Below are 26,384 nucleotides of genomic sequence, written 5' to 3'. Positions count from 1 at the left end.
CCGTTCGGCTAACGACCCTCCACCGGTCAAGCAAGCGGTGGGTGAGAGTGGACACCCATTAAGTCACCATTTTATAGGCAACAACCTTATACCCACCTTATAGACCGGCTTCGTGAATGAGGCATACTAGCGGTAAGACGACTTTGTTCTTATACATATATATATATATATATATATATATATATATATATATATATATATATATATATATATATATATATATATATATATATATATATATATATATATATATATATAATTATTAAATCATAATAATATAAGTATAAGGGTTGAATTTTAACTTTTAAAATTCTAAGGGTTGGAACTAAAGTTTTAACTTAACTTTACTTGTTCCTAAACTTGAGGGCAAGTTTTGTAAACTTTCAAAACTTTTCATTTCTTGTAACTTATGAGTTTAATAGAGTAATAAAATGAGGACTTTTCATTTTTCCTAACTCTTGTGTTCTTTTAATGGTTTTTAATCCAAGAGACTTTTGGTTTTCCATAACTTGAGGACAAGTTATGGACTCCATTAAAACACATTATGATCAAGAATTAAACTACCACATAGGTTACAAATAATTCCTATGATCATCTAAACATCATAAGAACAAGAATATGAATATGAACACCTTCAAGAATCAAAATCACATTTAATCTTTGTAATTTTGATAACTAGTAGTTGTAAATGAGTTAGAAAAGACATTACACCTTCTAAAACAAGTTTTCAAGTACCAAAACAATTTAGGGTAATGTTTCTAATCCATTTCCAGCAACTGAAGTCGAAATTCTGCACTCTGTCGACTCTACTCGCCGAGTGCATAAATCTACTCGCCGAGTAGGTTGAAGATACAAGTGAACTCGACGAGTCCCCCCATGGACTCGACGAGTCCAGCAGTCAGACAGCAAGTTTTTCGACTTTCTTCAACTTTTAAGCACAAATAACAAACAAACAAGCCTAGGCTCTGATACCACTGATGGGTTTTGAGCATTCTAACACTTCCTAAGTGTACATGCAACCCTAATAACCTTGGATCTATGTTTGTCTAATTATCATGCTAAGTTGAATTCCAAGGCTATATTCCTATCTAGCATACATGGGGAACAATTTTAACTTGAATAATAGATAGAATAACTTACCTTGTTGTTGCTTGTGTTTCTTGAAACCTTGTGAGCCTAGCACCCCAAATGTGATGCCTCAAATGCTTCACACAACACCAAATGCTCTTGGAAAAACTTATGAGAGAACACACACTTCTTGAAATCGGCCAAGCCCTCTTTTTCCTTAGTGTAGCCGATTTTGGTGGAGAATATGATTCTTATATAGTGTTGACACATCTAGGGTTACACCATGTAAACCCTAATGTGTCATGACTCTTCATTTCCATGACCCATGGGTTTGTAACTCCCATGGAGCATCCATGGAGCATCCTATGGGTAGAACCCAACTTGATAATCCATGGAGCCTCTTAGCCCACTATACAAGATATGGATGATTTACATAATCAACCCATATATTTAATTAGTTCTCTTTTGACCACATAATTAATTCTAAATTAATTATTGATCAAACTAATCAAATAATATTATTAATATATTAGAACTTATAATATATTAATAATCTCCAAGTGTTATTTCTCTCATTTAGTCTATCCAATTGCATGGTGCCATGCAACCCAAATGGACCATGCCGGGTCGGGTCAAGTACATACCAGAAATAGTTATGGACTTAGACACCTTATCCAACAATTGAACCTTTCAATTCTTCGATCTTGTGGGTTAGGGAGAACAATAGGAGGAGGAGGAGGAAGTGAAGCATGATTTCTTGTTCCTCGATTGAATTGTGGAATACCATCTTCATGTGGAAAGCTTGTTCCACAGGATTTGGGAAAACCATAGTTGTCGAACTTTGACATCTACAAAACGGGAGAAAAATAAATTAAAGTTAGTTGATAGATTGAGTCCTTAGTAAATCACCCAAATGAGATACTAAGGCTAGAACCCAACACAATATTCTACAACTCGGGAGAGGGATGTCGTAACCCTAATTGCAGAATATTTGAAGGTAAGTGAATGACGATTCACTAATTTCCACCACGAAAAACGAAAAAGAAATTTAAGTTTTAAATCTATGAAAACTCCTAGATCCTTTGAGATTCATTGAACTTTCAATGGCATGTTTAAATCTCGATATGCCCCTCTTGTTTGTGACTGGGATGCCGAGGATCACAAAGCGGGTGTGAATAACCATGTAAACTTACATGGTGCCCTCACATGTTACAGTCACCTATTCGATGTGCCGGTAAACCACATACGCTCCACCGAACTATGACAAACATTGAGTCACCCTTTGCTACCTTTGCTTAGAACCATTTAGTGTGCCGGTAAACCACACACGCTCCACTAACGTCTTCGCAAGGGCACAAAGTGTAATTTCACGGAATTGCATCAATTCACTTTTGCCTAAGTAACTAAGATTGGGAATTTTATGAAAACATTTAGTTACTTTAATAACTCATTATACTTATAATGGAAGGTTTCGTCCTATCCTACCCGTTCGGCTAACGACCCTCCACTAGTCAAGAGTGCGGTGGATAAGAGTGGATACCCATTCAATCGCCATTTTATAGGCAATTTCCTTAAACACCCCTTATAGACTAGCTTCGTGAATGAGGCCTACTAACGGTAAGACTGACTTTTACTCATACATATATATAATGTTAGACTTTTAATGTTATATATATAGTATAGGGTATATTTTACACTTTTAAAATACTATGTGGTTAATTTTAACAATTACACTTTTAATTCAATTAAATGGTTAACCTTAACTTTTATGGATTTATTAAATCTCTTTTAATTATACACCTTAATTAATTAATAAAACCATAAGGGAGTGATTTGAACCTTTTCAAAACTATACTAGGGTTTTAGAATTTAACATTCCTAATTAAACTTTTAATCAACTTTTAAATTCCAAAACTTGAGGGCAAGTTTTGAAACATTTCAAAACATTAGGGTTTAGAATTTAAATATACATCAAAATTAAACTATTTAATCAAAATTTAAATTACAAAAGTTGAGGGCAAGTTTTGAAACCTTTTTTCAAAACATAAGGGTTTCAACTATTTAAATTTCAAAACAACAAAACTTTTGGGTTCAAATTTAAACTATAAAAACTAAGGGGAAAATATGAAACTTTTCATAACAACAAGGATCAAATAATTTAAATTAACATTTAATCACATAATTATCCATATTTGATTTGTTTAATGATTTTTTGCAAAACGATTTATCAATTTAGTCAAAAATAATTAATCAATTATCTTATAAGGAAACAATTATCTTATTAATTGATAAATATCTTTTATTAGATCAAAATTATAGTCAAATATATCATATAATCGGATTAATATTGATCTAACATGATAAGGTAACTATGCCAATGCAAAAACAGCAAGAAATCCCGAGATTATCCTCATCTGACGAGTTGACTCGTCTAGTCAGGCTTGGACTCGTCGAGTCACCTTGGACTCGGCGAGTTCAGCTATGTACTCGGCGAGTCCAGCCTCTAGAAACCCAAAAAACGAATTTTCAAGATATCTAATGCATCAATACAATTGAAACCAAGCTAGGCTCTTATACCACTGATGGGTTATGGTTATAAGACATCCTATGTGCTCATACAAACCCTAATGCTTGGATCTAGGTTTCTCTATTGTACATGCTTTGAATCCAAGACTATAAACCCTAATTCTAGCATATGGAAATCAATATTAACATATAACTAGGTTTATGATATTACCTTGATTGTTATGTAGCAATAACAATCCCAATTCCTCCTTGAATTGACTTTGGAAGGCTTAGAGTCACAAGTGTCACTCCTCTAATGGCTTACAAACACCAAGAGCAAATGGAGAAGGTATAAAGAGAGAGGAGAGAGGTAGGAATTCGTCCTTAGGACTTCTTGGGAAGGCTTGGACGAATTCATGAGCCTTAGGGGGTTTATATAGGTGTAAAGATTAGGGTTTTAGTCCTTATCCTTATCTAGTTGCTTGCCCACCAAGCAACCATAAGATAAGTCTTAGAAACCCTTATCCTAGTCGAATTCTAAGGCATTATCTCTTTAAATTCGTTCACCCTATATATAAGATAATCCTTACCTTATTTTTTAACTATCACATAATTACAATTCAGCCCCTCTAGTTTAATTAATTACACTTGATCACAAAATTAATTCTTAATTAATTTTTGACCAATATTAATTAAACAAATATGATTTCTCCTTTAATATATTATTCTTATAACATATTAATAAATCATAATAACCTCTCTCTCTCTCTATTTATTTCTCCAATCAAGTTGCTTTGGTGAAGGCAACCCAAAAGGACCATGCACCATCGGGTCAAGTACATACCAAAATAGTTATGGACTTAGACACTAATCCAACAACCTTAAGGTGAACAACTTGGTGTCATAATCGTCTTAGTGACCATCTTTATGACAACCCGTTTTCTTGGTGAAAACAAACCCTTTTCTTGGTGAAAGACAACTTGATGAATATTTTGTGTTCTTTACTTGTTTAGTTAGTTTGTTCTTGTTTATTATACTTGAAGGGTATCCGATCAATACAAACTTTCAATTGGTATCAGATCGGTTTCTTGATACATTCTAGTTATCGTAGTTGGTTAGAATTTTTTTTCTAAGATTTGTTCATAAAAGGTTAGAAATTGTTTCTCTTGTAACCATGAAAAAAAGGAAGAAACTTTCGTTATTCAATCATTCACCAGATTTGATGGCTATTACAAATATGTTGATGATGATGAAGAAGAAGAAGAAGAAAAGAGTTCATTCAACTTAAGATAAATTTGATCATAAATTTTTAAAGTGAGGAGAAGAAGAGAAGGGTTCAAAAATCTTGAAGCAAAAGTCTTTCTTTCATATCAGAAATCTTAAGAGAAAGTGAGATTTAGATGGATCTCTTCAAGATTTGTTCAAATACTAAAACATTGTGTTTGATATTCTAATGTTCAGAGATACCACCAGGTAAGTGTTTTTAAAATTTTTTTTGGTCTCTAAAAATCATTTGCTAAAATCTGAAGATGTTAGGAAGAACTTAAATATTTCAAAGTTCTGGTTGGATGTCACTCTTCCTCACTCTCTCTGGGAAAAAGTAAGATTTGTTGTATATTGTTTGTGCAAAGTTTTTTTTAATGACTTTTATTAGATTTTTCTTTTTAAGTTTTGTGTACATTTTTTATCTTTGAAATCATTGTGTGATGGTTTCAAGTCAAAAAGGAAAATGTAGAAAAGATGAATGGAGCTTGTTGGTCTGTAATAACCTGCTGTTCTAGGAATTTTGTTTGAAGCTGATGAGACGTTTACACTTATAGTTTTCATGCTGATGTGCTTTTTGTTTGGATTCACACGCTAGATGAAGGATGATCAAAGTGATGCGGGTCCTTATATTTCTCTTTCTTGAAAGAAACATGTGTCTGATCAGGGCTGGTCCATTGATTTTTGATACCCGGGACGAGATAATAATTTTATGCCCTTATATATGTACCGTACGATAAACAAAACATATATATATATATATATATATATATATATATATATATATATATATATATATAATTTTTATAAAATACAAGTACAATAAATTTTATAATCAAACAAATAATACAAAAAAACCCTACAAAAATCACAAAAAAAGTTATCTTTATATTTTTTGAAACAAAATCATTTTTCATTTTACAGTAATCAAAATTTTATAAAAAAACAACTTTTGATACTTAAAATTACTAATCCATCTTATCTTTATTGAGTCATGATACTTCAAAGGCTTTAAAGACCTTGTATACGATTAGCCTCTTCGTGTTTTTTTTTTCATTTTGTATTTTGAGCACCTGATGGTTTTTTCAAGGAAACATATTTAAAACTCAAGAAATATAGATATTAAAGCTAAACAAAGAAAGATCCAACCTAACAAAAGTTTATGTTTTTGTTTTCACTTTCAAGATGTCAAATGATCCTAAAAATGAATCTTAGAATCAGAAATAGGAATCCATTTTTCAAAACTATTGTCTAATAGCAACAATTAAGTAATTATTAACCTTCTAGTGCTCTACATCAATCATACTCACCTAAATTATATGGTATGCCTCCTGAAATAAAAAAAAGAACATAAATCAGAAATTGGAATGAGAAAATGATATCATAAATATGAGAAATAAGAATCCAAAAATCAAACTAATCCAATCCAAAAATCGAAAACCTCACAAATCTTCATATTTTCGGTGTTAGCTTCAGAAAAATTAAATAGAACTCAGAACACATCAAACATAAAACTGAAATTGGAATGAGAAAAAGGGAATCCGAATAAGAGAAAAAAATTTAGAAATCAAACTCACCCAGTCCAGAAATCGAGTATGTTTACTCCAGAAAAATATATATAGAATTCAGAATATAATGAACATAAATCGGAACTTGGAATGAGAAAAAGAGAATCAGAATAAGAGAAATAATAAATCACAAATAAAACTCACCCAATCCACAAATCGAAAACCTCACAAATCTTCAGGTTTTTGGTGTTTGCTTCAGAAAAAGAAATCGAAATCAGAATACAATGAAGACAAATCAGAAATTGAAATGAGAAAAACGGAATCAAATTAAGAGAAATAAGAATCCACAAATTATACTCAACCAATCCATAAATCAAAAACCTCACAAATCTTCAGATTTATGGTGTTTGATTCAGAAAAAAAAAAATCGAACTTAGCATACAAGAACTCAAGATGTAACGCCCCGATTATCAGGTATTGCTTAAATAAGAATTATTGGGTTAAGCTCTACTCGACGAATTGGTTGACCTACTCGTCGAGTAGCAGCTAGATGAGATCGCGTTTTAAGTGACCTACTCGACGAGTCCATGTTGGGACTCGGCGAGTAGGAGCTGGCAATGGAAACCCTAAATCTCGGGGTTTACACCTCTATTTAAAGGAGCCTTAGCCTCCTTTGGCCTCTTTATAGTATTTGAGAGCCCCTTAAAACCCTAATTCGTGTGTGTGTGCCTTGGTGTGGTGTTTGAAGCTTGGAGAAGAGAATCTTGGAGGAAGAAAGCTAAGAGTGCAAAGGAAATTGAAGCAAGGAATCGAAGGAGTGGGAAGCAGGAACTACCTCAGCTAGCATCCTTTGGAGGTATCAAAGTGACATCCTTATTTCCCTTTTTCCCTTTTGTTGGGTTTCTAGGGCTTTTTAAGGATTTTTAAGTTGGTATGATGAGTTATGGGCTAGATCTGAAGTTGTAGCTTCAGATCTGGACCCTCCTTGGATTCTAGAAGCATAAAGTCACAGTCTTGGTTGTGATTAAGGTCCCTATTGAGCATGAAGTTCCATTAAGAACGTAAAATAGACATTTAGAGCCTTTATAGCCATGCATGCACGTAAAGTTTACAACTTTACGTGATAAGCATGCCCCAGAAGCTTGGATCTATGAGTTAGAGTCGTTGCATGGCTTAAAATATGTTTGTATGGAAAAGAAGGACTGAATGGACTCGACGAGTCGCAAAGTGACTCAGCGAGTCACATGAAGATGGCCGTGAACTCGACGAGTTGGATGAACAACTCGGCGAGTCCGATGAAGATTGCTATAAACTCGACGAGTTGAAGAACAACTCGGCGAGTCGGATGAGTTTTCTCTTGTATATGTATGAGTGTGCATCCGTTGAGTTGCAAGGAGGGAACTCGACGGGTAGCCTTTAAGTTTGATCGAGAATCAAAGGAACTCGACAAGTCACTCCGATGACTCGACGAGCTGGAATGTACTTCAGGGAACTCGACGAGTAGCCAAGGGTACTCGGCGAGTTAAGGTCAACATGGACTGTTGACCTTGACTGAGGACTTTGAATTTGACCAGGGATTTACTAGTGGGTTATGGAGTACCTTATAAGGTTAAGGACTTATGAGTATGTTGTACTATGACGATAGGTGGTGGAGCCTGTGTCAAGTGATCCTAGAGTTGGAGTTTGCCTTTCGAGTCGACATCTGCGAGGTGAGTTATCCTCACTATATCGATAGGGTCTATGGCACCAAGGTTAGCCCTTTAGTTTTTATTGTTATGGTATGCTACATGTGGTTATGATCTGTTGGATCAGAATCGGGGTAGACAGTATGTTATGCTCTTATGATTCGTAGGGATTGGTATGTTAGTGACCTGCTAGGTCGGTACTCTAGTTACAAGAGAATTCTATGATTTATGATCAGCGTGACAGATATTTTTGATGTTTGTATATGCCTGTATGTGATAGTATGCGCACATGGTATTTGCTGGTGGTTGGCTTGAGGCAGTCCTGCTTTGTGCTGAAGGCCAATATACCCTATGAGCGGTCCGGGGAGACTGTTGGCTAACGTGGCGGACCAGTCATGCCGAAGGCTCGAGATAGATTCAGACGGTCTGTAGGCCCGGTAGGGCGGTCCAGTCAGGCCGACGGCCCAGTATGCATGATGATTGATTGATTATTACTGATATGGTATTGTCAATGTGGTATTGGTATTTTGGGGGTAGCTAACTAAGCCTCGGGCTTACAGTTTTCATTTTATTGTTTCAGGTACTTCAGGATATCATGGAAAGGCGAAGGCGTGACCGTACCGCTCCTCATCCTTATGTTATGATTTTTGGGACACTCTGATGGAAAATGATTTGAAAACATTTTGTAAACAATACTATTTGGTTTTTATCTATGATTGAAAAAGTTTAAATTTGGCGTAAAATTTATGGATGTTACAAGTTGGTATCAAAGCCTTGGTTTGAGTGAGTTGGAGGAACACTCGTGTGAATCCAGTCTCAAATCAAGGAGATTTTCGGAAAATAAGTTTTAAAATGGTTTTCAAAATAAAGGATGGAGGATGTAGAGGATACGATCAGCCGGAGCCTGTAAGTAAACCCAAAATACAATGCCGTTATTTGATATTCTGATATGTTAGAATGGCATGCTAGTGCTAGGCTAGGGATCTTCAGGAATCACATGATAGATTTGCCTGATTGCATGATGCCTATTAGCCTAGGGTTTCTTGTATGTGGAATTGACATCATAACTGTAGATGTTTAGTGTATGCATCACGGTTGTGCATAATAAAGACCTTATAGCCTGAGAGTGTTGATCCGGCCTTCAGGTAGGATTGGATATTCGAAAGTCTATTGGGTCCAGCATTATGTGCAGCTAGCACACACTAGCGCCGCAGAGGATGATGGAAGTTTCATGGATGTGCGAGTCGTGATAAGTGGTGAGACTAGATGCGAGATATTTGGTATTCCCCTAGAAGTGAGGGTTGGGCGCATTTCTATGTTAATGATATTGTTAGGGCGTTGTGGTGATATTTGAGACAAATATGGGTAGGTGTGGAAGGTAGTATGGGCCCGTACTACTGAAAGCACAGGACCCATACGTGTAGCAAGGAAATCACAACCCCTGGGCTATTTGGGGCTTTGGTATCCCGAAATTATGTTATTTATCTAATGACTTGTATATATTCCAGTATGGTGGTGACGAGACGTGTTGCTTCGGGATCCGGATCAGGATCAGGATCGGGGTCAGGAGACGGAGGGTTGGAGGTGTCGGTAGCACCTGAGCCCGTGGTTCAGATATGGACCGAGGAGTTGGATGCTAGGATCAGGGAGATCATGCATGACAAGATTGTTTCTGCGTTCCGAGCGCAGCTGCCAGAGATGTTTGGGTCGATTAAGACCGCGATGGTTGAGTATTTTGATGAGCGATATGCAGCTCTAGCAGAGACAGCTGCCCCTGCAGCCACTTTGGCTGTAACTGCGACATGGGTTGGAGGAGGAGCCGGCAGGGCTTTCCAGTACCGGGACTTCGATAATACGAAGCCCCCGACGTTTGATGTACACAGGATGCGATTAGGGCTATGAGGTGGTTATCTGACGTGGAAGGTTGTTTCTTCACGTGCTCATGTCCTGCTGACCAAAAGGTCAGGTGTGCCCTGAACCTGCTGAGGCTTAGGGCAAAGGACTGGTGGAGGCTGACGACTGGGTCGTATACTGATGATCAGCGGGCTGCTGTTACTTGGGAGCAATTCAGAGATATGTTCCGCACCCGCTACGTTCCACGCGTTGAGCGGGAGCGGCTTGCGCATGAGTTTTTGACATTGAGACATGATGGGGAGTCTGTGATGGAGATTACCCGTATGTTCACGGAGAGGGCTATGTTTTGCCCGGAGTTTGTGTCACACCCCAAAACCATGAACGGAGGAAACATTCTGGGGCGGAGGACGTCATGTTCAGTATCACAAAAATGCAAAGTAGTAAACAAGCAACTACATCATCCATTGCATTAATAATATAATTTCATACAAGCGTGTTCTGTCAAGTTATATAGACACCAAAAATATATATATATCAAAATAAAATATGAGTCTTGAACGAGCTCCATCTTCTCAAACCTGGCACCTGTACCTGTCTACTAGTGACTTGAGAATACAAGTTATTTTGAAAGAGAGTATCAGCTTTAAAGCTAGTGAGATCATAAGTATATTAGTGTATATATTTGTATGAAAGTATTTGTAAGATGTTTTGAACTCTCCTAGAAAACCCTATGTTTTCTACTAAAAGTAGCCTTCTACCAAGGCATCTAGTATCTGTGTGTGTATCTTTTAAGAGTGTGTATTTTCCCAAGTCCAACTATCATTAACCAAAAATATAGTTTTTACATTACCGTGCATCGTGTGAATGTTCACGAAGTGAATGTAATGGGAAAATATTATAGTACTGTAGTATTGTAATAAGTAACTACTGTTGTACTAACTACCTTAAACCAATTGTAATTTAAAGTAACACGTGATCGACCTGTATCCTGCTACCGACTCTAGTAAAACGACGATGTAAGACGCCGTAAGAAATGACATTTGGCACCCGTAGACTTGCAAGTCCCACTGTAGCGAGCAGCAAGGTGTAGGATAGTCAATCCAGTATAGATATATACGCAAACTCATACGCTCCCCAATTAAGGAGATTCTGGATACAAAAACGGTCATGACAGGTAGTGCCATGCCCCGTTTAGTGGCTCACATAACTGCATGAATGTATATGTAATGTATGTGCTAGTTGTATTGTGTGTTCTTTCTCTGTCTAGCCTGTATGTATTGTAATGTTCTGCGTGTACTAGCTGTAATGTGTGTTCTCTCTCTATCTAGCAAGTATTGAAATGTACTGTGTGTACTAGCTGTATTGTATGTTCTCTCTCTATCTAGAAAGTATTGAATCATGAATGAACTGACTCTTTGTATGATTCTTTGTTCTAGTAATAGTATTAGTAACTTCCTAAACTACGCCTATCGTAGTTTACTAGTAATATGACTTGTACGTATGAATGTATACCCTTGCTACCCAAGGGTATTGAATTGACTGATAACACTTTTATGTCTATATATGTATACATAATATATAACTAATATTTAGACGACCTTCAGACGACTAACCGATGCCCTAAAGCCACATCCAAACAAGGAAAAGGAGGTAAAACGAGCTAGCCTTCCTAAGTCCTTTAAACATTTCTTATATAACTATACATACATAGGAATGCATTTGACAATATAAAAGTATAAAAAGAGTTTAAGTAAAAGTATTTGACAAGCAAAAGAGTTTGTAAAATAGTTTGAAGCAAAACAGTTTGATAACACAGTTTGAAAAGTATGAAAACCACTTGTTTGGTAGTTATTAATCACATGTTATTGATATAATAACTATAATTATTCAACTTGTAACCCCCCCCCCCCCCCCATAAAAGCATTTAAAAACATTTAAAAGGTAGATTTAAGGGGTATGAACTCACCTATAGTGAGTGGTATGGATGAACTGATGAAACATGATTGCTAGGTGTCAAGTGAAGTCTTGAACACACATAAGGATCCTAGTTAACATATGATACCACATATATGTATCCAATTAGTCTTTAAACAACTAATCAACAAAGTTAAGACATCCTAGGACATGCTAAACACCTTATATAAGTGTTATAAGTCCCAAGGATTGCATCTAAGTGTTGTAGGACATTGCTATTGAGTTTAGGGTTCAAGGGAAACCCCTAATATGAGTTTATGGTTTTGTGACCATCACTCATTGATTTTACGGTCGTAAACTCATGCTCCTTTGACCATGAGTTGCTTTGAAGCTCTACAAGTCCTTAGAAGCATGTCCACTTGAAGTGCAAGCCTATGGAAGGGATTAGGGCACCATTTCACTCCTAAATGGAGTTTACGATCCTTGGACCATTTTCATTTGGGTTTACGGTCGTAAACCCCTATGGTTTATGGTATTTTGATGTTTTCAAGCCCTTAACTCATCAAGGAATGGATCTATGCAAGTTTCCAAGGCTTAGGAGGGACTAGGGCACACTTTGGCACCCTTTTTAGGGTTTACGGTTCAAGAACATCTTGAACCGTAAACACCTTTGATCCTAGGTTTCTTGGGTGATTTCTTGATGTTTAGAAGTGTAACAAGCGTTAAGATACTCTAGGATATAAGTACTTACTAGATAGAGGCTTGAAAAGGTGCTAAAAGTCCAAGAACACTAGTGTATGTTCTTGGTATTCTTGGTGAAACTTGAAGATCTAACCTTTTGGAATGATTTCACGGATGGAAGTGTGTTAGATCACTAGATTAAGTAATATACCAACTTAATAGGGTTAGAAACACTTACAAGTTGAAGATCTAGGAGGAAAAGTCGGATGCTACTTGAGAGGATTTGAGTTCTAACTTTGAAATGGTGAAAAAGTGTGAAAAATAGTTAAGTGGCATATATATAGTCACTAGGGTTTACGGTCCAAATACCATTTGGGTCGTAAACTCCAAACTCTTGAAGTTTTTGGAACTCTATTGTTGTACAATAAACCCTAGGGCATCCTCTCTCCTGAAATCTCCCGAAGTACTAACTTAAAAAGACTCAAACTTAATCCAAAAAGCTTGAAAGTTAGTAGAAATTGTTCTGAATTCTATTGAATTGAAATGTTGTATGGAATAGAAATTTCAGGTTGTCACAGTTTGCTTCAGAGCAGTCTCAGATGACTCGTTATCTGAGTATGCTCAAGACTGATATTCGACAGTTTGTGTCTACACAACGATGTGATACCCTCCCGGACCTTCAGAAAGTCGCGCGGCGGCGTGCGCTAGAGATAGAGCTGCAGCTGAAGGAGCAGCGTCAGGCACCGGCACAATCTCAGCCGACACCTAAGCGGTCTAAGACCGCTGATACACGGTCCGGGGGTCATCAAAGCCGCACTTTTAGAAAGTGTGGCAAGGCTCATTCGAGGGTTTGTCGAGCAGGAGGTAGGTGCCACAAATGTGGAAAGGAGGGAACTATGCCAGGGACTGCCGTCAGTCCGCCCCTCCAGCACATATGAGGATTTGTTACCATTGTCATCAGGTTGGTCATGTGAAGACCGACTGTTCGCAACTCGCCGCCAAGCCGGCGCAGGGTTCCGCGCCAGTTGCTGTGAGGATTGGAGATGGGAGGCCAGTTAAGGCGGAGCCTCCGAAGGCTCAGGGTTGCGCCTTCTAGCTCACGGCCGAGGAGGCCAAGTCAGCACCCGATGTGGTTGCTGGTACGTTTTCTATTCTCTGTCTCAGTTATTGTATTCGTGTTATGCTTATTAATTGTACATGTGATTAGGTACGTTTTTAGTGAATTCTTTGCCCGCTTTGGTATTATTTGACTCGGGGGCGAGTCGATCATTTGTATCTCAGACCTTCTCTAGAGGATTCAGTGTGCCGATAGATAATCTTGAGTGTCCGTTGTGAGTTTCGATCGCCAACGAGCACGGGGTCTTTGCTTCTTCGGTCTTCCGGGGATGCGAGTTGGAGATTTTCGGAGTGCCCTTCTCGATAGATTTGATTCCTATTCCCATGAGGGATGTATGCGTGATTATAGGGATGGATTGGCTTAGCCGTTTTGGCGCCATGATCGACTGTGAGGGGCAGCGGGCGGTGGTTCGAACCCTAAGTGGGGGAGAACTTGTAGTATATGGTGAGGGTACCAAGTTGGGATCAGGGTTTTGTTCGGCAGCTAGGGCTCGACAGTATATTCAGCACGGGTGTGCCGGTTATTTGGCGTATGTTGTAGATACGCGGGTTAGAGAGCAACTCTCAGTTTCTGAGGTCCCAGTGGTGAGGGGGTTTGCTGATGTGTTTCCGGAGGAGTTACCCGGAGTGCCTCCGGAGAGGCAGGTTGAGTTCAGGATTGACCTAGTGCCAGGTGCCGCCCCTATCGCTAAGGCGTCGTACCGACTGGCACCGCCAGAGATGCAGGAGTTGTCATCCCTGTTGTAGGAACTGCTGGGTAAGCAGTTTATTCGTCCGAGTAGTTCACCCTGGGGAGCAGCGGTCCTTTTCGTCAGGAAGAAGGACGGTTCGCACAGGATGTGCATTAACTATAAGGAGCTGAACAAGTTAACGGTGAAGAACCGTTATCTGCTTTCGAGGATAGGCGATCTTTTCGATCAGCTGCAAGGTGCATCTTCGTTTTCCAAGATTGATTTTGAGATCAGGATATCACCAGGTTAAGGTGAGGGAGGAAGACGTGGAGAAGATCGCGTTTCGGACTTGTTATTGTCATTACGAGTTTGTGGTGATGCCGTTTGGACTCACCAATACGCCAGCAGTGTTCATGGATCTGATGAACCGGGTATGCAGACCGATGCTTGATCGCTCCGTCATTGTGTTTAAAGAAGATATTTTGTTGTACTCCAAGACTCGAGAGCAGCATGAGGAGCATCTCAGGGAGCTACTGGAAGTTCTGAGGCGAGAACGGTTGTATGCCAAGTTCTCGAAATGCGAGTTTTGGTTATGGGAGGTCCAATTCCTCGGACACCTCGTTAACCAGGAGGGGATTCTAGTCGATCCGGCCAAGGTGGAGGCGATTATGCAGTGGGGACCCCGAAATCTCCCTCTGACATCAGGAGTTTCTTGGGTTTAGCAAGGTATTATCGAAGATTCATTCGTGATTTCTCCAAGATTGTCGTACCCCTCACTCGTCTAACGAGAAAGGGGTGGATTTTCGGTGGGGCCCTGAGCAACAGAGGGCGTTTGAGACCCTCCGGTAGTGTTTATGCGAGGCGCCGGTGTTAACACTCCACGAGGGAGTGGAGGATTTTGTGGTATTTTGCGATGCATCCATCACTGGCTTGGGGGCAGTCCTCATGCAGAGAGGACAGGTGGTAGCCTACGCATCGCGGCAGCTGAAGCCGCATGAGACGAGGTACCCCACACACAATCTTGAGTTGGGAGTAGTGGTTTTCGCTCTCAAGATTTGGAGGCACTATCTGTATGGGGTCCATTGCACTATATACACGGATCACAAGAGTTTGAGACACATCATGGATCAGGCGAACCTGAACATGAGGCAGCGCAGGTGGCTGGATGTGGTAAAGGACTATGATTACGAGATCCTTTACCATCCTGGTAAATTGAATGTGGTTGCGGATGCTCTGAGCCGCAAGTCAGCTGGGTCGTCGACCCCAGCCAGGTGTATGAAGATAGCGGTGGATTCCACACTGGTGGGTTTGATAAGGGATGCTTAGATTGAGGGCATGAGACTAGAGAACTGGAAGTTGGAGAGGATTAAGGGCGAAAGCGCCCGGTTTGTTCAGGATAGCCGCGGATTGTTGACCCGTTACGGTCGGGTTTGGGTTCCGATGTCCGAAGGGGTCCGGCAGACAGTGATGGAGGAGGCTCATAAGTCTCGTTTTTCGATTCACCTGGGAGCCACCAAGATGTACCGTGATTTGAGTTCGAGTTATTGGTAGCCTGGCATGAAGCGAGATATCGCTTGGTTTGTTGAGAGATGCTTGACCTGTAGGATGGTCGCATCAGAGATCGCATGGTAAGTTGCAGCCTCTGGAGATTCCCATGTGGAAATGGGAACGGATCGCGATGGATTTCATCACGAAGTTGCCGAAGACGGCAAGGGGGTTCGATGCTATATGGGTCATCGTGGATCGATTGACCAAGAGTGCCCATTTCCTAGCCATACGGGAGAGTTCGTCGGCAGAGAAGTTGGCTGACCTGTACGTTAGAGAGGTTTTCTCTCGTCATGGGGTTCCGGTTTCTATCGTTTCCGATCGAGATATCAGGTTTACTTCTTGTTTTTGGCAGAAGTTCCATGAGGAACTGGGTACACGACTGCATTTCAGTACAGTGTTCCATCCGCAGACTGATGGGCAGAGTGAGCGGACCATTCAGACCCTCGAGGATATGTTGAGGGCGTGTGTCATTGATTTTGGTGGGAGTTGGGATTCCCACCTACCGCTTGCAGAATTTGCCTACGACAACAGCTATCATTCCAGTATCGGCGCCCCGCCTTTCGAGCTGTTGTATGGGCGGAGATGTAGGACCCCAGTCTGCTGGGGTGAGGTTGGGCACAGGGTGATGGGTCGGACTGAGGTAGTTCTGCAAACTACCAAGATGATACAACAGATTAGACAACGACTGCAGACCGCTCAGAGTTTGCTCTTGAGTTGCACAAATTTATTTAGGAGGAACTAGTTCCGCCTTTTCTAACATTTCACTCAATTTCGTCATATTCAAAGATTTCGCACACCCACATACCTACAACCATAAATCATATAACAACAACTTCATCAGGTGATAGCAATGGAGGATTTTGAATGAAGATTAGAAGGGTTGATGAAAAAGGAAGAGACGTCATGATGTTTTTTTTTTTTAATTATCAAGGGTATTTTAAGGATATGGAATTAAATTAGATGAGATAGAAGAATGGAAACACATGTCAAAATTTTAATGGAAAAAATTTATCGACACAAGAAAGCAATTTAATTTCAAGGACACAATAACATTACAAAACAATGAAACAAAGTCCAGACTCCAGAATTATAAAATGATTCATTTTTACCAAAAAAAAAAATAAATAAAAAATAAGTTATCAGGTGAAGACCACCCTCCGTAGTCAACCGCCAATCCACCGAGTGACCCCAAAAGTTCCGTAGTCCCAATCCATCTTCACTCTCTCTCTCTCTCTCTCTCTCTCTCTCTCTCTGAATACAATGAGGGGGCACGATTGGATAAATTCAATGTTACCAGATGAGTTGATCCTGGAGATCTTCCGCAACCTCGATTCGAAGTCGAGCCGGGATGCGTGCTCTCTCGTTTGCCGGCGTTGGTTGACGCTCGAACGTTTCAGCCGCGACACGATCCGAATCGGTGCCTCTGGTAGCCCGGATGCACTCGTTGACCTTCTCGCTCGTCGTTTTCCTAATGTCACCAACGTTTACATCGACGAACGCCTCTCTGTCTCTCTCCCCGTTGATTTCGTGAGTTCTCTTTTCCCTAAATTGATCTGCTTTTTAGGTTATTATCTATATGTTAGGTCAAATTATTGATTTTGGTGTATTGAGATTCCTGCATAAGCGTGTAGTGGGATTGGGTTTGTCTATATGAAAAAAAAAAGTAATCTCCATCGGTTTATGTTATAGTTTTCATACACTAAAATGGTGCGATATAAGTTGAATTCCTACACACCGAGGAGTGGATGTTGAAATAATTTAAACCGGTTAGGAGAATTATTGAAGATCTTATGATTTTTTTTTTCTCTTCGTTTTGGAACAAGCAGATTAGGAGTAATAATCTTGTAAAACGATACATAACAATTAATTACATATTGCATCTTAATCTTACTTAATCAGGTCTAACAGCCCCAGATCCGTATTATTGAACAAACCATGTCTTTCTTGCTTTAAATTACATTGTCTTGGAGGTGATTTAGATCGGAATAAACTCAATTCTGCATTAAGAAATGATTCTATCTTACTCGGTTACTTACTTGTGACTAATGAAATCAGGGAAGAAGGCGCAATCCTAGTCACTCTGCTCTTTCATGGCTCAGGCTTCATTTTGTATCTGAGAGAAGTGAGCCTGGAGGTAGTGAATCAGATTCATATTGTATATCAGATGCTGGTTTGACAGCTGTTGCAGATGGATTTATGAAACTTGAGAAACTGAGCCTCATATGGTGCTCCAATGCCACAAGTGCAGGCCTCAGATCTGTAGCTGAGAAGTGTAGATTTTTAAAATCTTTAGATTTACAGGTAAATATCTCTTTTCACTGTGAAGTATGAGAATCACTTTGGTTGTGTTTTTAAGTCTGAATTGGAGGCCTTAATGAGTATCATGTTAAAAAAACGTGTGACTTTATAAACTCTATACATCATCTGTCCCTAAATGTACATTCTTGGAATAAATTGCTTGTTTATCACAAGAAATAACAACATACTTTCATTATTTGTTTATTAAATCTCCCACTTTCGTTTCTTCCTATTTAAAAATTGTACTTTGAGAAATCTACCCAATTATGGCAATGTTGTACATATACATAGCATTTTAAGTAGAATGTTGTAATAGAAAGAAATGGAAGTAGAATATGCTATTGCTAAATGTACTTTCTTGGAAAAGATCTTGGATTAAATTTAAGAAATAGAAATCTAATGTGACTTATAGTTTTTTTTTTTTCTTTTGAAAGGGTTGCTATGTTGGAGATCAAGGTCTAGTGGCTATTGGCAAGTGTTGCAGACAACTAGAAATTCTAAATTTAAGATTTTGTGAAGGTTTAACCGACACTGGTCTGGTTGAGTTAGCCTTAGGATGTGGGAATACTCTGAAATGGCTGGGTGTTGCTGCATGTGCTAAAATAACAGACATTTCATTAGAAGCTGTTGGATCTCATTGCAGTTCTCTTGAGACATTATCTTTAGACTCTGAGTTTGTTCACAACAAAGGAGTCCTTGCTGTTGCAAAAGGGTGTTCTCTTTTGAAGAATCTGAGTCTTCAATGCATTAATGTCACAGATGAGGCTTTAACTGCTGTTGGTGTCTTTTGTTTGTCACTGGAGTCTTTGGCTCTCTACAGTTTCCAGAGATTTACTGATAAGTTAGTTTCTCTATTGATAGATTTATATCATATCTTGTTTTTATACTTGTTCATCCATATTTGTTGTTGAAACTTGAAATGTCCTATCTTAAAGAATTTGAGCTAGTTTTAATTCTGTTTTGATAATTTGAAGTTATACACTTATTGTTCCACTTGAAGTTGAATATTTTAGGTGTTGTAATGTAATTATGTATATTTATTGTCTTATTAGGAGTCTTTGTGCCATTGGGAAAGGATGTAAAAAGTTAAAGAGTTTGATGCTTAGTGACTGCTATTTCCTGAGTGACAAGGGATTAGAAGCAGTTGCAGCTGGTTGCCTTGAGCTTGCACATCTTGAAGTTAATGGTTGCCACAATATTGGCACATATGGGCTTGAAAGCATCGGAAGATCTTGCATGTAAGTTTTGTGAACAATGACAATGATACCCCCAACAATAAGAGGACACAATATTAGTTTTCTCTTTTCCTCTGTTATATTTAAGAGTCATTACTTGTGTCACCCTCTTTTCCTCTTCCTTATTGATTATGGATCTATCATGTGCACATCAAATGACATAAATGCCCTCCTCATCCTTATCATCAAAACTAGCCCTAGAAAACTTTCCCCATCCCAAGTAAGAAACACAACCGAAATCCTAGATATTTTAATAAGAAAAAAATAAAAAAAAATGGAAGTGTAGCTAATGCTTTAATAGAAAGAAATGAAAGTACAATGTTATTTCTTGCATTTTAATCTGTACAAATACGTTTGCAGGCGTCTTACAGAGTTAGCTTTGCTATATTGTCAAAAAGTAGGAGATGAAGCCTTATCTGAGGTTGGAAAAGGATGCAAGTATTTGGAAGCTCTTCACTTGGTGGATTGCTCAATCATTGGTAATGAGGCCATATACAGTATAGCTATGGGATGTAGGAATTTGAAAAGGCTTCATATACGCAGATGTTACGAGGTATTTTGCATTTTTTTTTTTTAAATTTCATTATGTTTTTGCTTATTCACCCCTTCTGACTTTTTGAGAAATCCAGTTACTACAATATTGTACTATCATTAATATATGTGTGTGTGTGTGTGACTTTTTTCATAGGTTGGGAGCAAAGGAATTATAGCTGTTGGTGAAAACTGTAAATACCTTACAGATCTCAGCATTCGGTTTTGCGATAGGTAAATTTTTTACAATTTCTGTTACAACATCCTGCTTTCATTTTTTTCACTCTACCTAGTTATAACAGTGAAAATATAATCAACAAATAAATGAAAGTACATTGCTATTTCTTGCATTTAACATATGTAAAATGAATAATACACTGGCAGGGTAGGGGATGAAGCTCTGGTTGCCATTGGGAAAGGCTGCCCTTCTTTACGTCATTTAAATGTCAGTGGGTGCCACCAAATTGGAGACAATGGAATAATTGCCATTGCCAGAGGTTGCCCTCAACTAAGTTATTTGGATGTCAGCGTGCTTCAGGTCACATCAAAATGAATGACTATTTTGCCCTCCTCATCTTTCCGTATATATATTAATTAATTTTAATTATTAAACTTAAAACTGATCATAACGTAACCAATTATATCTGTTCAGAATTTGCGTGACATGGCTTTGGCGGAGGTAGGTGAAGGGTGCCCTTTACTAAAAGACATAGTCCTCTCACATTGTCGTCAAATTACGGATGTGGGTCTCTCCCATCTTGTCAAAAGGTGCAAACTCCTCGAATCCTGCCACATGGTGTACTGCCCGGGTATCACTGCAGCCGGGGTCGCAACCGTAATTTCCACCTGCACCAATATGAAAAAGGTTCTAATCGAGAAGGCAAAGGTCAGCGACCGCACTCAAAGGCGGGCAGGCTCCGTCATCTCCTATCTTTGTGTTGATCTCTAGTTCGGGCAGGTACTCATGTTACTTTGACCGCTTTTACATGTATACCTTCTCTGTTCTTTTTTTTTTTTTTTTTTTTTTTTCAGACTGTTTATTTATTATATACATGGAGCATGTGTTAAGTAGTTGGAAGAGTGTTGCCATTTTATTTCGTATTTTTGTCTAGTGTGTTGTAATAAGGTGATCCCAGTGTATTTGTTTTTACGTATGATTTATTCGTGTTGTCTGATATTTGTATGGCATTGTTTGTTATATTATAGTATTATATATTATATTGGATAAGAAGATAGGATAGGACTCGGCTTGATACTACTTACCTGTTGGACAACTTTTCTGGGCTTGTTTTTTATGAATGAGGAAAAGGCATTCGTATTATTTGTTAAATTTGTAAACAAATTGATTGTCCAAGACTTCATTATTTGATTTCTAAGTACTCGGTGACCCAACTAATAAAAAAATCGAGCAATGTATATAAAAGACTATAATTTGACCTTTTTTTTTTTTTTTGCAAATTAACTATTATACTGTTTTTCTGTCGATAAAAGCCTTTCATTTTATAAAGATATTTCCATTCCGACCGGGTTGACCTACTATTTGCTGATTAAAAGTTTAATAGCATGTGTTCCTGTTGGTTTCAACGCCCCCTACAAAACACCTTTAGTTTGTTTATCTTTGGAAGAGGTTTAAAAATATAATATAAAAAGGTGAGGTTGCTACTCACCTAAAATCGCAAATTGTAATTCACTATACATGTGAAGTGGAATTCAAGCTCATAACGCCCTTTTGTTAAAATCTAGGCACTACGTTTATTTGGATGTGATGAAGAAATGAATGCGTTGTATAATGGGCTAAAAAAAGGGTGTGGCCGAGGATTTAACTTTCTTAGTAGAGGTCAAAATGGACTTTGTCATTGCTTTTATAAATATAGAAATCGAGTAAACTGACAAATACAGGTAGTGTTTATATAAATATGAACATTTTTCTTAGTATTTGCAAAATGACCACCAACTATGGAATGCAACATTTCGGAGTTAACGGTGGTTCGCATGATATGAGGTTTGAAATCTAACACTTGTACATTCCGAACTGAAAAGTTCATTCCAGATTTCAGTTCTGACATTTCGGAGTACTGTTCCAGAGTGTCAATAATATGGTATTTATATTGCCCTTTTTGCTCACGTTTGAGAAAATCTTTATATCTAGACCGCATACAACTTTATGGTACTAAAAAATTGAGTTCGTATAATCAATATTTTAGAGTTCATGTTTCTAACGGAGGGAACATGAGCGAATCAACGGATAAGTATATTGCTTCAGACTACACATGTTATGATGTAAATTTAACTAGTGATATCAACTTTTCTTGGTTTATTATGTTGGTTGATTCGACGTCCGGGTTACATACTAATCAAATATATAAATTAAACGTAGTTATGTAGATTATTGATGATGGTGATTTCAAATATTGCATTTGTTTTATTAGTAGTCTGCCCCCTAACACAGTATAATTGTTTGCTGTTTAATCATGTTATGGAAAGTGACATGAATCAATTTTCATGGGAAAAACGTTCTGGTAACAATAGGTCTTCCGGTGTTGGAAGTAACCAAATTTATTATTTATTAGCTATGGCATTGAATCAGGTTCCTTCTTACAATGAGTTTGTAGAAGTAGGTGACGTTAAGTAGAAAGGTAAGGTTGTTACTGATATTAGTCCAACATTTGATACTGATGAGTCAACAATTGATCATGCAAAATTGATGATGTTGCTTCTCTGAATTTTTTGGAGATGAGATTGAATCTAATGAAAAGGAAACTGGGCCTAAGGATGAAAGTGAGTCCAACCCCGACCCGGAAAACCCGGAAATCGGTTCACGATTTTTTAGGACTGAAAACCAGACCAGTATAAAAGAACTGGTTCTGGTTCGGTTCTAGGTAAAGTGGGTTTAGAACCGGAAAACCCTGAAATATCAAAGTGGGTCGGGTGGTGTCGGGTAAAGTGAGTTTAGAACCGGAAAACTAGAATTTTTTTGGTAATTACTTAATCGGTTGAACTTTGTAAATTTTCAATTTTGATATCCCAACTTCGGGGGACTATAAGTCATTGAAAATTAAACCAAAAATAACAAAATTATTGGATTGGGTGCCTAAGCCAATAACTAAATTGGTATATACTTGAATTGAAAGCAAAATCCTTTTTGAGCTGCCCTCAAAACTAATAATTGGCAAAATGACTTTTTGGAGAGAAATGTTGATTTATTGGTTTATTATATTATTAATAAATAACAATAAATAAATTGTTAATATATAACGAGATTAATATATTAATTAGAAATAATATTATTTAATTAATAAATAATCATAAATTAATTTGAATTAATTTTGGGATTAATTGGATTAATTAAAAGTGCAATGACTTAAGCTTTAAGTGTTCAATTGAACAATTGAAGGATTCTAGATACTTCCTAGGGGAAATAAATTTAGGAGCCTCCTAGAGTTTCTAGAATGTCCCATGTGAATAATAAGGAAACTAAATAAAGCTATATTTGAAATAATATTATATTATTTCAAATTAGGGTTTCTAGGATTTTCCTATCAGCTATAAATAAGGCCCCTTGGATTCCTTATTTTCGTCCCATGCATACTAATAACTAGAAGAGCTGAGATTTTGCTTCCGTCTCCTATCTCATCTCAAGTCTTCCATTTCTAGGGTTTTGGTACAAACTATTAGAGACATCATAATTTTGGTGTTGGCTTTCCAAGCAAATTGAAGAAAGGAATTCTTGATTATTTACAACAATAATCAGAATTTATGTAAACCCTAATCCTTGTAATTTAGATTATAGTAGGTTTGCCTTAGGGTTTATGATGTTCAATAATTTATTGCTTTCAATAGAAAAAACTTAGATACAAAGTAGGTTGCATGTGAACTTAAGGGTTAATTTGTTTTCACCACATGTATTAATTATTACCTATAAAACCTATCAGTGGTATCAGAACCATAGTTTTCAATTGATTATGCATAATGTTGAATAGATCAAAATTAGGGTTTATAGAAATTAAACCTTAAGAGCTTGAAATTTCGAAAATGGCTAGGGTTCTTGAAACCCTAGCCTCCACCCCTTAAATCTCAAAAATAGTTAGGGTTCTTAGGTTTTATCCACTTTGCTTAATTATTGTTTTAAAAGCCTTAAAATAGAATAAGTAAAAATTGGATAAACAATACCTTAAATTTCGAAAATTAGATAGGGTAATGGATTAGGATTAATTTTCAATTATTTAATTAATTGTTTAATAGTAAATAATTATTTAATCCATAAATGATTTAAATTAATTTAATTATTAGTTAATTAAAAGATAAAGATTAGATCATAACTGGTTTAAATTTAATTAAATTAAAAAGTTTAATTTAGACAATTAAAAGTTTAAATTGTATTTTGAAATGTTTTAAAATACACCTTATATATATATTAGTAAAAGTTAATTACTATATATATAAGAAAATTCAGTCAAATCAATAGGGGCCTCATTTACGAAATCATGCTATAAAGAAGGTATAAAGAAGCGACCTATAAAATGGTCGTTAAATGAGTGTCTATTCTCACTCACCGCTCTCCCGTGTAGTGGAGGGTCGTTAGCCAAACGGGTTTGATATGACATAATCTCATTAAAAGTATAATGATATAAAAGTATTAGAACCTTCTTTAAAAATCACACTCTAGTTACTTTAGAAAACAAATGTGAAAAGTATGCTAATCCATAAAAACACACATCATGCTTTATATGTCGTTAGTAGAACATATGTCGTTAATCGGCACACTGTAACACCCCGAATCTCAAGTATTAATTTCAGTCTTAATCTTTCATATTGAAAAGCATACTCGACGACTTGGATGCTCTGACTCGTCGAGTAGTAACGCGGTTGGACCACAAACATAAGTGACTAACTCAGCGAGTCGGAGGACAGACTCGACGAGTTGGAGCTGGAATGAGAAAACCCTAATTTCGAGGTTTTGCACCCTATTTAAAGGACCTTAAGTCCCTTCTTTCAGCCTCCTTATATCTAGTTGACGGCTAAAAGGAAACCCTAATCGATTTATACTCCATTCTTGAGTGTATGAGGAACTAAAGTGTGTTTTGGTGCTTTCATTAAGAGAACTGAAAGCTTTAGAGGCTTGGATTGAAGAAGAGGAAGTGGATCTGCCATCTACATCGTTTTGGGTGCTAGCCTGAGGTAAAAAGCTTGTAACTTGACCTTTTCATACTTAGATCTCTTTATGCTAAAATTAAGGCCATTTTAACTTGTCTGGTGCTCATTTCGGGTAATGGTCATGATCTGAAGTAACAACTTCAGATCTAGACTCATCTTGGTTCTTATGGTCATAAAGTTCCAGCCTTTAGCAAGATAATGCCTTATCCTCACTTAGAACATCTTCTCTAGCTTGATTTTGGTGTAACATCCTTAAAATTCGAGCCAATTTAAAACTTTTTAAATCATTTAAAACCGTTTAGTTATTACATTTTGCTTTCAAAATAGTTTAAACATCGGAGTTCCCAGAAATCAAAATCATCAATCGAATAAAAGTGTACGGTCACGCCTTCCCCTTCCCGCGGTCATCCGCTGAACCTGAAACAATAAACTGAAACTGGCCCTAAAGCTTAGTGAGTCACCCCCAAAATACCCATACACACAACAATACACATACAATAACAAACATCATACTATGGGTCCAATCATCCATCAGGATGGAATACCCCAAGCCCTCAACCATTGGGTTGGAATGCCAACATACCGATACACTTCACATAACACATATACAACTAACAACATGTATTGGGTCCACAGTTGTACAGACTGGATTACCCCTGGGCCCACAGTGTGAGTTTGGATTGCCTTCCGGGCCCAAAGCTCACAACTGGATTGCCATCGAGCCCACAATACGAGTCTCCATCAGCTCGTATCTGGAATGCTCTCGGGTTTGTTGGTTACCGCACGAAGCAGTTTCACCTCAACCCATCCCACATAATATGTCGACGTATAACACAACTAATGCACATACATATAATCACATAATACTACAGGTAGTCCTACAGATCTACCTAACTGACATAGCAACTAACATGAAACACTAAATCATACTCAACATAATACCAACTGCTAGGATATCATATCCAATGGGCCGACCTTGGTGCCTTAGACCCCTTAGTATAGTGAGGATAACTCACCTTGCAACTGACGCACTGAAGTGATAAGCTCCACTCTCGGATCATTGTCACAACTGCAACACCTATATTCACCATAGAACCATACTTATAATTTCCAATTTCCCAAAATGCTCCCAGAAGTCAACTAGTCAACCCTTGGTCAAAGTCCAAGTCAATGGTCAAGGTCTGTAACGACCAAAAATTTTGAGCAAATTTAAAACATTTTATTTCATTCAAAAACCATTAAGTTCATACATCTTATTTTTCAAAATATTTTAAACATCAGAGTATCCCCCAGAACCATATCACATGAATCATAAAACATGAGGAGCGGTACGATCACACCTTCGCTTTGCCA

At 37.7% G+C, this 26,384-nt stretch overlaps 1 protein-coding gene across 1 annotated transcript; it reads left to right on the top strand.

The window, feature by feature from the left end:
- The first annotated feature begins 16,980 nt into the window (after positions 1 to 16,980).
- On the top strand, positions 16,981 to 21,054 carry LOC111887281 (F-box/LRR-repeat protein 4). Its single transcript, XM_023883444.3, has 8 exons — positions 16,981 to 17,340; positions 17,869 to 18,114; positions 18,546 to 18,952; positions 19,164 to 19,349; positions 19,707 to 19,899; positions 20,035 to 20,111; positions 20,262 to 20,415; positions 20,530 to 21,054. Exons 1-8 carry the CDS (start codon positions 17,074 to 17,076, stop codon positions 20,824 to 20,826), a joined length of 1,827 nt encoding a protein of 608 aa, XP_023739212.1. The 5' UTR covers positions 16,981 to 17,073; the 3' UTR covers positions 20,827 to 21,054.
- Positions 21,055 to 26,384: the final 5,330 nt, after the last annotated feature.

The sequence above is a fragment of the Lactuca sativa genome, chromosome 5 (genome assembly GCF_002870075.4).
Source record: "Lactuca sativa cultivar Salinas chromosome 5, Lsat_Salinas_v11, whole genome shotgun sequence".
Taxonomy (NCBI): domain Eukaryota; kingdom Viridiplantae; phylum Streptophyta; class Magnoliopsida; order Asterales; family Asteraceae; genus Lactuca; species Lactuca sativa.
Note: the sequence above shows the minus strand (reverse complement) of the source record. Positions and strands in the feature narration are given on the sequence as shown.